Source organism: Lolium perenne, chromosome 5, assembly GCF_019359855.2.
Source record: "Lolium perenne isolate Kyuss_39 chromosome 5, Kyuss_2.0, whole genome shotgun sequence".
NCBI lineage: Eukaryota > Viridiplantae > Streptophyta > Magnoliopsida > Poales > Poaceae > Lolium > Lolium perenne.
In genome coordinates, this window is record NC_067248.2 from 211,925,097 (window position 1) to 211,937,449 (window position 12,353).

Sequence of the window (12,353 nt, forward strand, 5' to 3'; positions counted from 1 at the left end):
TCACATCCCGCTGACGTCAGCCATATGTTCTACTTCGGTGCCCTATTTTACATCATTTTGTAAACCAAGAACTGCACAGGTGATCTATATTCCACTTTTTGGTGATGTATAATTTATACATCATCTTGAATAGATGCTCTAAAGACCGTATATTGCATAAGTATAGCTGAAAACCTTCTGATCAATTACACTACCACTAGTCTGGATGGTACCAACATACAAATTCATCTGGATGGTACCAACAAACAAATTCACAACAAAGATGCATGATATCACTCGCCTGGACACTCTTTTTATTTCATTTTCTATAGTAGTAAAAACAATGCTCTTTAAGCAAAAAATCGAGAACTGTGGGTACCTTTTTTTACATTTTACAACTGCTAGCTCCTGGAATCTCTTTGCAACGTAGATCTAAGTACCTAAAAGTTATAGTTCCTCGGTCAGAAAATACTCATGCGATCTAAAAATTGATCGATACATATAAATTAGCTTGTGAAATATCATCTGTTGTAAGCGGAAAAAAACTGGGTGAGGAAGGCTACATGATGATCACCATTCACCGTCTGCATCCCTCATTCGTGTTGCTCATATATCTGCATGTAGGCTTCCGAGAGAGCTACCATCTGTGGAAGGGTCTCGGTGACATGGAGATCCTGCATCTCGTACCTGAGGTAAAAAGTTTCTCAAATGATTTACCAGGTTTGAGGCTTGGAAATATATGTGCAATGAATGAGTTAAACAACACATATACCATGCCTCTTCCGATTTCCGCTGCACAAATACTCTGTGGCATCCTTCTCCCGGTTTTCCATCATGTACAATGTTGGCTACCAGATCATACTTTGATCGGAGCTTCTCATTCTCTATTGGCTTAGGCAGTGGAATGTAATCCTTCAACTCCAAGTTCTTCACAGGAAAATTTACTGTTACACGGCACAACCAAATGCTCTTACGATTGGTGAGTTACCACGGGGATCTTTATATGCATATTCAATCAAGAAAACATGAAACTTACCTAGTGTAGGGTTTTTCTCTACAAAGAAGGTATTTTTGGTAAACCGCCGCATGTGAAAGATCATATACTTTGGAAGTCGCATGACTCGGTACCTCACCCGAGAAATAGATGGCCGCACCACCTCCGTAACTGCCTCGCCATCAAACTTCTTCAGTATATTAAACAGCGGTACCTGAACACCAAGCAAGTGTCTGAATTAGTACCAATTACCAAGATACAGAGAGCTAAAACACAAGATTTCAATGTTAAAAGAATTGTAATTTCATGAGGTGTATAAAATTTATTTCTTCAGTGAGTGTGAACCATATATTCCTTCAAGAAGTCTGGACCTAGATTCACACTGTTTAGGCAAAGAGTCATGTCAATAAGCGCTGAAGTTGCCCCAGATGCTTAATTTACCCAGCATGTGAGACCCATCAACATATAGCTACATCCAAAAGAGACTCCATGAAATACACAACCTCCATGCAACTCGTAAAATGGTGAGACACAGGAAAACTTGAACGCCAATATACGAGCAAAAGAGCTTGTGGACACACCCTTGCAAATGGCAAGGTAGAAAGAAGCAGATGAAATTGTACAACTAATCTCTACTATGAGAGCGCTAACGGTGGTGTCCCTGGTGGGTGGTTGGTACGTTACACGTCTCCCCTCCGACACGGAAAAAATTTGGCGACCTCCCTCTGAAACACGCCAGGCAGAAAAAGGCGTTCCCAGAAATAACCCGGACAAAAAATCCAGCCAGGCACGGCCGCACGACTCCCCCTTCTTATCTCCCCACTCGTCAAACTCCAGGGCTGAGCAAATGTCCTCGCATCTTCCACTAAATTCGCCAATACAAGGCCTAACCGGTGTCCCCACAGTTGATCCCCTCCACCGATATGCTTGAATCGAGAAAAGCGCCTTCCTCGATGATGGATGCGACAGGCCAGTTAGGACGCCCAACAGCGGGGATGTGGCCTTAGGGAGCGCGCGGTCCGAGCCGAGGGCGTGTCCGGATTTGCGTGATGCTTTGATGTTTCTATGGAGGGTCAGCCGCTGCAGGAGCAGGAGTACACGGAGAGTTTCCAATAGATTGAATTAACCAGGACAGAGACTCAGCAGAAGAGGGAGGAAGCCTGCCAGGAGATGGAAAAGGTGGTGCAGGCCACCACACGGCCCAAGTGCAAGGGGCAGGATTGCGGGGATGACATTTTTCAAGCAATGACCAACAGATCAAGGACCTGCTGCAGTCTAGGGCTTCTATCTAAATGCCTCAACAGTAAATTGTTGGTGGCTGCGGTCGGAAGAAGAGGAGTTGGCTCTCGGAGGAAGAGGACGATTGCAGTCCTCGGTACAGAGCTCCTCCATGGAAACCTGTAATTTTCAAGGTTCAAAAAAGCGCTAAGCGAGCGGTCTAGAGAAACTACTGCTTAAGCGAGCCTAAGCGTGCATGGCAAAACAGACATATGTAAGCCTAAAATAGGAAATATTGAATAACCTCACATAGTTGTGTGTTATTTTTGGTCCAACAAAAGGCCCAACACGATGCCTCTTGCTTCTCAGGTCATAGCCAAAAACATGACCCCCTCCAAAAGGCCCAATAACCTCACGCAGTGCAAATAAATCGATCCCCTCGTGCTTCCCAGCCTCCCCAATCCCAGGTCGTAGCCGAAACACACGCACGCCCGCCTCTCTCACTTTGATCCCCTCGATCTGGACGGGAAGGGGACGAGGGGAACGAGCTGCTGGAGGAAGGGGACCTTGTCTAGGCGGCTTTGAGAAAGATCTAGAGGGCGGCGTGAAAGAGGAGCTTGACCATCGGCGCGGAGGAGCTCCAGTGGTGTCACCTCTTGCTTCTGCCTTGACACGGGAGTGGAATCGGGATGAGTACGGAATTGCTAACCCTAACCCTCTTGCTTCTGCCTCGACACCGCGTGAGAGCCCGCCTCCACAACTCCTCCTCGCTTTTCATCTCGCTCAGGCCGAAAGATGAGCGGAAGGGCTCCGCTTAGCTCTAATCTACGCTTAAGTGTACGCTCATGAAAGCTTTTTTGAACCATGGTAATTTTTGATGTGCCCGGCAATTGACGAGAACCCGGAGGACCCGCTGTTTGGGAGACCGCCCTGACAACTTCTCCCTCGTCAGCTGCGAGGAGTTCCGCAAATACCTCGAGTCCCAGATCGTCTCCACCGGTATATGGGCATCTTCCTATTGCAATTCATGAGTTCTAACAACGGAAGCACGGACTAACCAGTTCTGCTTTTTCTGTCCATAACCAATTTAGTAATTCAGGTTATGCTAGCTATTGCAGTCAAGACAAGCAAAGTTTGACCAAACATTAAGAAAACATTATCTACAGCTATGAAAGGTCAAAGTATGCAAAGTTTGAAAGAACATTAAGAAAAAATAATCTACAGCTATGAAAGCTCAAAGTATGCAAAGTTTGACCAAGTTTATAGAAAAAATCATTAACGTGTAATATAGATAATCAATATCGTCGGATATGTCATGAAATATATTTCCATATGATATCTATATAATATCCTAGGTGTTGATAGTTTTTTCTTAAAATTTGGTCAAACTTTACTTTGTTTGACTTTTCAAAAATAATAAGCCTTATTCATTGGAACAGAGGGAGTAGAAGATAGGCCTACCGCCAGGTGAAGTCTGGAGCTCTAGGCAGCAAAAATTGAAAAAAAAGTAGTCTTACATAGGGAACATAAAAATTGAGAGAGAAGACCTCAAGACTCAAGTCTAGCAGCTGGACTACAGGGAATCAAGTCTTGCTGATGTATCAGTTATTCAGTGTTCTAGATAACTGAATAACTCAGTTGGTTCTTAACGTACAACCACAAAAAATTTCGTCATATGCTATATATCTTACTAGTTTAGCACCTGTTTACGTATAAAACTTAACACATGTCATGCAATTCCAGCAAATGTCATAGACTGGAAAAACAAACCTGTGGAATAATATTTTTCTCCATAGCATCTTTGAAAAGAGGTGGAGGTGGAAGATCAAGACTGAGCATCAAGAATGGGACCCTAGAAGTTTCCGTGTCCAAACCGTTGATTGTTGTTTCAATCTGTGAAGCTGCCTCACCATTCTGCTGATCTCCCAATATATGATGCCTGTGAATATCCTTTACAACTTCAAGTTCTCCCTACCAAAAACAAGTGTAACGAGATAAGCTACCACAAGTTTTATCAATTAAACTGTTGATACTTAAGAAACTAACCTGAAAGCAATCATATATGATGCTCCAATTTTTCTTCTTGCAACTTCTTAGCTTGGCATGCAGTGTGTTCAAGAGCCATGACATAAATTCGACTGGATCAGACTGGACACCAATCTGAAACCTCTTTTCGCTGGCCTTCATAACTGCTTGAAGGAACTCATGTGGACTAATTTGGCCCTTGAAGTTCCTAGCATGCCAAATCTTGCGAGTTAGTTCTCCAAAGCGATGAACTAGTGGAGATTTACTATGCTGGTAATTTTCAGGTATGAGAAAGAAATTTCTCAAAGGAGTAATTCTCATTAATGATTGTATGGTGACGTTCACAAAGTCAGTCTCCTTAATGTTGTTAAGACCAACCTGCAAAAATCATCAGAAAGGCGATTAATAGCAGATGATAAAAGGCGTCAACACTAACTCTGAAGTCACAATGCCCAACTGCTTACAAATTTCCTTAGTTTCAAGTGAAATCAAGGTAAGGTTACACCGTGGCATTTATATAACATGACTTCATGATAATTTGATGAAAAATCAAAGCCTTTATTCCCAAATAAGTTGGGGTAGGCTAGAGGTGAAACCCATGAAAAATCAGATATCAAATAAAAAAAATTAATGACACAATGTGAATTTGTTTCTATTCAAGTCAAGATAATTCTAGGTTTCCATTACAATTTTTTATGAAATTTCCCCAATGCGCTTACATTTTGCTACTACGGAAAACACACCCACAACAATAATATTTAGAGCAATAACATTCATGTTTTGCGACAGCGCAACAACAGAAAACAAACTGTCAGTTAGTTTCAAAGTACGTACCATTCCAGGTAGATAATTGGAGCCATCCAGAGCCCTTGACCACTGCCTGTTCTTATCAAGATTTAGAACCAGCTCTCTTGTGAACCTGCCACATCATACTAATCAGTAAAACGTAAAGCTTATTACCAGTTATCAACAAAGGCAACAATAAGCAAGTGGCCTTTGGAATATAATGTCAGAAACAGCAAATGGTCACCTTGGATTGAGAACATGTCGAATATCTTCTAGTGATGGATCGTTAATCTCACTAGCAAACGTAGGCGCGGCGGCACGCCGCGCCAGAGTCTGATAATTACGTTGCAATGATTTATCGAGGTGATGATGGCAAATTGACTGATATTATTAGTCCCTTGGGGTACGTGGTTGTTTGCGTGCCGGGCTGTGGTGTGTTGCATGGAGTTTTGTTTTTGTTTGAGTGGTGGTAGCGAGCTGATCTTGGCAGGCTGGGAGGTCTTTTGATAACGTGCTGACCATCTGAAGACCTGTCTACTCGTTTGCAAACGGAATCCATATATTGCATCTCTGATATCAAAATGGTTACATTTCACTATTATTACAATCAAGATAGTTTTATGTATGAATAGATGACTATTATTAGAGATGACTATTATTAGAGAAAGATGACTGCACCATGTCATATGATGGATATTGTTATTAAATGAGCCAAAAGTTTGGCCTTCGGTATGAGAGAGAGAGGGAGATTAAACAAAAAATCTCAGTACAATATTGAACAAGGGCAACCTAATATCACTTTTTCCTTCTATGCATCTATTATTGCACTCTTAGAATGCAGAACACAGAACCAAAAATACTATATATTAATTTTGAGAAGCCTCTGAATTGCAAGTACATGATGATAGGTTTATAGCAAATCCGCAAAACTTTTTAATAGCTAGATCACACAGCCACATCACAACACTGTATGCTATCTAAATCACAATGGATAGAGAAGCACAGGTATCACTCGCATATGAACTGAAATGTTTACTTTTATTCAGGCTATTCATATAGCCCCTCAAGCCATTGTCCTAGAACAGGCATCCATTTCTAATGAGGTGTCCCTCTTTTCGGTAGACCATTACACATGTTTCTTCTTTATATCATTTCTACACTGTACACCTTTATCTTTTGTACATACCATGCTTCTATTTTCTCACCTCATATTTTAAAATTCCACTTTCCAATGTTATTTTGTACTCCCTCCGATTCATATTAATTGACTTCAATATGGTTGTATCTAGAACTAAAATGTGTCTAGATACATCCATATTGAGTCAATTAATATGAACCGGAGGGAGTACAACAAATATTGCCAGTTCTCAAATTTATTTATATTTTTACATAATCCATTTGAGATAAAAGTAACGTTTTTCACCATCTGTGCATGAACTGAAACATTTTATTACTGAAACTGTAATCTATCTTCTATTCTGTCTTTTAAAAGATTTGCAACTCGAATACCAGTAAACTCATGATTTATTGTAGAATAATCATTTATTCTGTATCTAATTTAGGCTGCAGGATGAACATATAAATTAATTGAACTTCTTCCATTTCATATACTTCGAGCCAATTCTTCTATGTAAGATTCAAAAACAAGTATCTGACCATTTTGCACGGAAAATATATTTCCACTTTCCATCATAAATAATAACTTGAAGGGATAACTACAAAGCAAAGCCCAATGGCCAAATACACATGTGTTGTTGGTGTTGGCCTGCCGGGGGTCTGAACTTGGAACAGGAAAAATGCTTGCGTATCAAAACAAGAAATATGAAGAAATAGCATTCTAGAAATTCGAAAGATACACTAAACGGAGGAGCATATCAGGGAAAAATATATGAACTAAAATCACCATCACGGTTATGTTTATCCACGAAGATCTGCAACTCTCTCAAACATGAAAGAAGCAGCAGCAAGAACATATCAGGCGGCTCTGTGGTCAGATATCTCAAGGAAGAATCCTAGCAAAAGCAACAACCACCGCCCTACTCCGATTGCCCCCTCCAGTGCCGCTTCTAGGAGCAGGAGAAAATGTAGTTGGCTTGGACTCCTGTAGCAAGAACAGGCCTGGCTAGGAGAGGATTAACAGATATTTCTATCTACAATTTGCTTCTGCTTACTAAGTTTCTTTTTGGGGACACACTCAGACACATCACATTAATAATTCAGAAAAAAATGCATTAAATTGACAATCACATGTGCCATGCTTACTGCTCGGTCTATGTCTCAATCAAACTCCAATTGGCTAACAGAAATAGTATAATTGCAAAAACTGAATTAAACTCCATGGTATCAGCCAAAAGAAAGAACACAAGTAAAGTTTGCAATAATTAAGTTGCCTAAACAAAAGTTCACAGAGACACACTGTCAATTAATATGCAGCAAAACAATTGCATTTCCAACATGACCAGAGAAGAAAAGGTACTCTTATGAGCTAAACATTACGCTTAATCCATTTCATATCCTCTTTCAATATAGTTACATATTCATTGTCCTTCACCAACTATGTCAGATTTTCCTCAATTATTTGGTTTTTCTCTCAACTTTGACTTCCTCCATCTGCAGCACATAATAAATTACTTTAAACAGAACAGTATGAATTGTAAGTGGCAATTTCTTATTTGGTAATCAGTAAAAAAATCTCAACTCGCCCTGCTATATAAAATCTACCACTTTAAAAGAGAACTTAATGCAAAGGCAGGCAAGATTTTGATGCATTAATTCCTGCAGGAAATATTCACCTTTTGAGAACTAAAAGAGGAAGCAAAGACTGAGCGATCCTGTGAGGACATGGCCAATATTTTCTAGGTATATAGATACTAATTTTCTCTTACTGTATTGTTCAGTATTTATCTCAACATATAATATGTATAGAGACATGGTAATAGATATTCTAATGTATGCGCAAATCTCGATGGTATACTCTGCAGGAGACGCACTGCTTATATTCTGTTGCCTTCTTGGGAGCGCATTCAATCTTCGGAGGCTTCCGGATCTTTCGATCGCTGTGGGCGGCGGCTGCTGAAGGTACTGCTCACTTGTTTAGCGATTCTAGAAAACAACAAAAGGATGTTTGTTTAAGGGAATGGAGACACATACCATGCCTCAAGATAGAGATTAACCTGCCTGCAAATAGTTTGGTATAGTACAAACCTCTATGACAACAACGGCAACAGAAACCTGATATGCAAAAGAAGCAAAGTAGATCTCTCAACAGGCATACAGTAGATGGGTTGAGTGTTTTTACCCCTGAGCTTCTTGTTGATCTCTAAAGCTCTAAAATACTGAATTTTCCATGTCAAAAATGCAATAAAGATGGTGGAAAAAATTCTCCCACAGTCCGAAATATCCCATTATAAAATATGCGAGGAAACGGTGGATTTAATTTCCATGTGATCCAGGACATGACTCAACAGGCAAACACATAAAAACAAATTGGCCAGTCTTAACCGGCAATGGTCACCGTCTAACTAAGTTACTTTTGTTTGGGAATTATAACTTAAACATCTGTATCCAGACCAAGATGAACTATCCATAACACTTACTTTGCTCCAGTAGAATATATATTTAAACCATCCATGCACCATTATAAGTGATTTTGTCTGAACATTCCAAGCAGAAGGCAGTTTCCTTGCTATTAATTTAAGCAATAACTTGAGTACTAATTATTATCACAGGAAGCTCTGCACGTCCACGCTGGCTCCCAGCGCCACGCGCCAGTGGCGTCGTTTGCCGAGGCGGGTGCGACGTACTCCTCAGCGACCAGGCATGGGGATTTCCTAACCTAGACCGTGGGTTCTTGAATTGAATGAACTGAAAAGAGAAAATAAAGACTGGGAAATTAAAAAGATGAGTGGAGGGGAGCATCATCCATAGCAACATACAGAGGTGGTGAGCGGCCGATGGCAGCGTCTGCAACAGACGGACGGGAGGGAAGAACCTCTCGCCTTGGCCATGTCCACCTCCGCTGCAACCAGTGATGGGCCATCGCCGAGGATAGACCTTTTCCTGCACAGATTAGCACGGGCGACGACGGCCACCTGTCCGACCTCTCGACATGCTGACACGACGCCGCCCACCTGCCACAGCCACCGCCTCAGGGGCAAGACAACTTATGGTGAGGAAGTGTGGCAGAGAAGCCAGAGCAGGGGCGAGGCGGGAAGGCATTCGAAGTAGTACCCGACTCAGGCCACGACCGTCGGTAAGGGGGGAGCTCGGCCAGGGGGGGGGGAGGAGGATTGCAGGGTGGAGCTCCGGTGGGGATGACCTCCTCGTCACATCCGAAAATGGCCTGTTCTCCAAAAAAAACAAATCCCCTAATTTACAGGGAAAACACGAACAGAAAAAGAAAAGCGTAAGAAACAGAGAAATCCAACTGCTCGTCGCGGCCATCTCCATCCTCGTCGGCCACTCTACTCTCATTGTCTGGCGTGGTCAATGCGTCCGTATGCGTCCTCACTGCACCCGCTGTTGGATGAGAGAGAGAGAGAAGATGCTAGAGAGAGAAAACCGAGAGGAAGAGGGAGCAGTCAGGCAGCATACCTGCTCCTCGACGCGCCTCATGCCGCCTGCAAGACTCCCATGCGCCGAGGCCGCTGAGACCTTGACTTTCTCCGGCGACAGCGCTGGCTTGAGCATCTTCGCTGTTGTGGCGTCGCGGAGGCGGACAGCGAAGGCCAGCCGAGCCGGGAGGAAGAGACGGCCTCCACCGTCATCAGCAGCTTCCGCGACATCACAAAGACGGACGACGAAGTGGCGCACGGTCTCGCTCACGAGAATGTCGCGCCGGTTGACGACGGCGGCCGCACTTGCCTCCTCAACGATTGAGTCCGCGACCCAGCTATGGCATAGCCTGGCGGCGAGACCGCGGGCTCGCATCTGCAGCAACTCTAGAGCACCGTTGAGCGACCGCCAGCGGACCAGTCGTCGGGGCCGGGGCCGGGGCCGGGGCCGCTTCCAGCTGAGGAGCTACATCGGAGCTCCTCGTCGACGGCCGCGACACCGAGCCACACCACGACCGCGGAAGAGCTCGATCCCAACGGCCGCGACACCGAGCCACACCACGGCCGCGGAAGAGCTCGGCCAGGGGATCTCACGGCAGGGAAGAACTCGTGACGACAACCGCCACTCAATGTCGCTCTCCAACTCCTCGATCCTTTCGGCGTCGAAGCTCCATCAGCCAATAATCTGGAGCGTGCTCCACTTGAATCCGGGGCGCCCCTGGCCGTGCCGCCCCGAGCTGCGCCGCGCTGCACCCGCCCCTGACCGCACCTGGCCTGGCCGCAGCCGCCCCTGGCAGCCCCGCTCCCGCCCACGCTGCGCCGCCCTGAGCCGCTCCGCGCCGCCCTCAGCCGCGCAGCCCCCGCCCCTGGCCGCGCACGCCACGCCCCGCCCGGCCGGCGCGCTCGGCGGCGCGTGCCCTCACCGCCCCGCCTAGCGCAGGCCGCTGCGCTCGGCCGCGTGCCCGCTGCGTGAACGCGATACGCGGTCGACCTCGCCGAGCTGCACGCCCGCCGGGTGCCGCGCTCCGTCGCGTACCCACCTGAATGCCCGCGCTGCAGGCCCGGCCGCGCCGCCCTCGCCCTGCCGTCGTTGGCCCTGCGCTCGGCTGGTCCGTGGCGGATGAAGAAGATAAGGAGTTGAACTAAAACATACCACATGTGGGGACGTGGGCACCAGCGCCGCTTTGACCATCCGGCAAAATTACAGAACTGGCCTACCACCGTCTAAGACTATTGCAGCTATGACCACAACAAAAATGCTCCAAAGCAGGAGAAAAGAACTCCCAAAATTTCAAGATGGCCCCGGAATTGCACACAAGAAAACCACCACGGGAATTAACTACAAAAGAGTAGACGTGTCAGAACACAGTTAACCCAGGAAAAAATTCAAAATTCTAGCAAAAATCGAAGCTGTTCAGCTTTAGTATAGTAGTTATATCCATCAGGAAGACAATAAACTTTCTCAGTTTGAAGGTTAATGAACACATGGTGGCCTGCCTCAAGGCTGTGGGTATATGCACGTGATTTTAGCCCTCTTCCTTGGTAATACTTCCCACAAACTAGGCATGCATACACATTCAAATTTGATAAGGAGATTGAGCAGAACTTTTCAAAGTCGAAATCAAGGACCTACAAAGTAGAACAAAATATACCCACGCATCAACAACCATGAGAGCATGCAAAATGGCGAAAGAAGGAATATAAATAACACATATGCGCAAAGTGTATAGGTTGAAAGTTATCTAATATATTAATTAACCTGCACAGTGTATCATGCTATGCTAGGGATCCTACCATAAAAACAATTTATGTAGGACAGAGTTAATGATCTGTCAGGAGTTTGTATGTTGTATATAATAGCATATTTACCAAACGACTATGCAGATTTGTCCACATACCAAATCATGGCTTTTGTAGTTCATATGCTACACCCAAGTAATCAAAGGAGATTAACAAAATCAGAAATTAGGCACTTGTGGGGTCCGCATTTAAAATCTTTCACTTTCTTTTGTCAAAAAGCATAAGTTGGTTACATGTGCTTGCTATTCTTGATTAGAAAACAGTGATCATAGTGGGGTGAATAATTTCTTGAACACATGTAGAAGCATGGCATCAGGATTCATGAATCACTAGGGTAAAAAATTCCCTCAGAATTATTTGAGCAGTAAGCCTATCTTCCTTCTTATAGCATACAAATCACTAGCATACCAATACAATCTACATTGCTTCTTAAGTGAACATGCTTAGCTGTTATATATACCATACAACTAATCTACTCGGTATTAGAATTTAGTAGTACCATAAAATTAAATGCCTAACTCCTAAGTTCCAGGTCTACATGTTCTTCAGCATATCAGCAACAAATAGTTAAGCTACTGTAGGCGCATTTGGCAGATCTCAGGTGATTCTCCAGCTATGAAAAAAACCCACCATGACCTACTGAGGCCAACCCTATCCGCACCAAACGGTAGGCAATCGAACACCATCCAAAAAGGCAGTACACAATTTTTTTTTGTTATACCTGTCGATTCACGGTGTCGAGGTAAGGGCAGTCCATCCTCCTCCTCGCGGGCCCCCTCGGCTCTTCCGCCACGTCCTCCTCGTCCGCGTAGCTGGCGAGCCCAGCAGCGACTCGTCCGCGAGCGGGCGCTTCCCGCGGCCAGATTCTCCTCCTCGCGCTCGCGATTCACCGCCGGCGATCGCCTACCCTAACTGCGCCGCGTGGGAGCGAGGGGGGGAGCGACCGCGAGAGGTTTTGTGGAGGCTTCTCGACAGCGCGAAAAGGTTTTCTAGACCGG

The 12,353-nt window shown here is 44.6% G+C and overlaps 1 protein-coding gene across 2 annotated transcripts; it reads right to left on the reverse strand.

Annotated features, from left to right (window-relative positions):
• Positions 1-258: 258 nt before the first annotated feature.
• Positions 259-12,124, reverse strand: LOC127301841 (uncharacterized). 2 transcript variants are annotated; one of them, XM_051332120.2, is made up of 10 exons: positions 12,077-12,124; positions 10,991-11,184; positions 5,247-5,297; positions 5,051-5,135; positions 4,238-4,594; positions 3,962-4,162; positions 1,016-1,187; positions 752-923; positions 543-666; positions 259-419 (listed from the first exon to the last, which is right to left on the reverse strand). In XM_051332120.2, exons 1-9 carry the CDS (start codon positions 12,110-12,112, stop codon positions 573-575), a joined length of 1,362 nt encoding a protein of 453 aa, XP_051188080.1. In that variant the 5' UTR covers positions 12,113-12,124; the 3' UTR covers positions 259-419; positions 543-572. The 2 variants fall into 2 exon arrangements, with proteins under 2 accessions (XP_051188080.1, XP_051188079.1); XM_051332119.2 differs by lacking the exons at positions 10,991-11,184; positions 12,077-12,124 and having other exon boundaries at positions 554-666; positions 5,247-5,291.
• Between the last annotated feature and the right edge of the window lie 229 nt (positions 12,125-12,353).

Coding starts and splice junctions, on each gene's coding strand:
- LOC127301841 (XM_051332120.2), bottom strand. CDS start 12,112: ATGGACTGCCCTTACCTCGACACCGTGAATCGACAG. Junction 4,163..4,237: donor TCATATATGATTGCTTTCAG/GTTAGTTTCTTA, acceptor TGTTTTTGGTAG/GGAGAACTTGAAGTTGTAAA. Junction 1,188..3,961: donor AGAAAAATATTATTCCACAG/GTTTGTTTTTCC, acceptor CTTGGTGTTCAG/GTACCGCTGTTTAATATACT.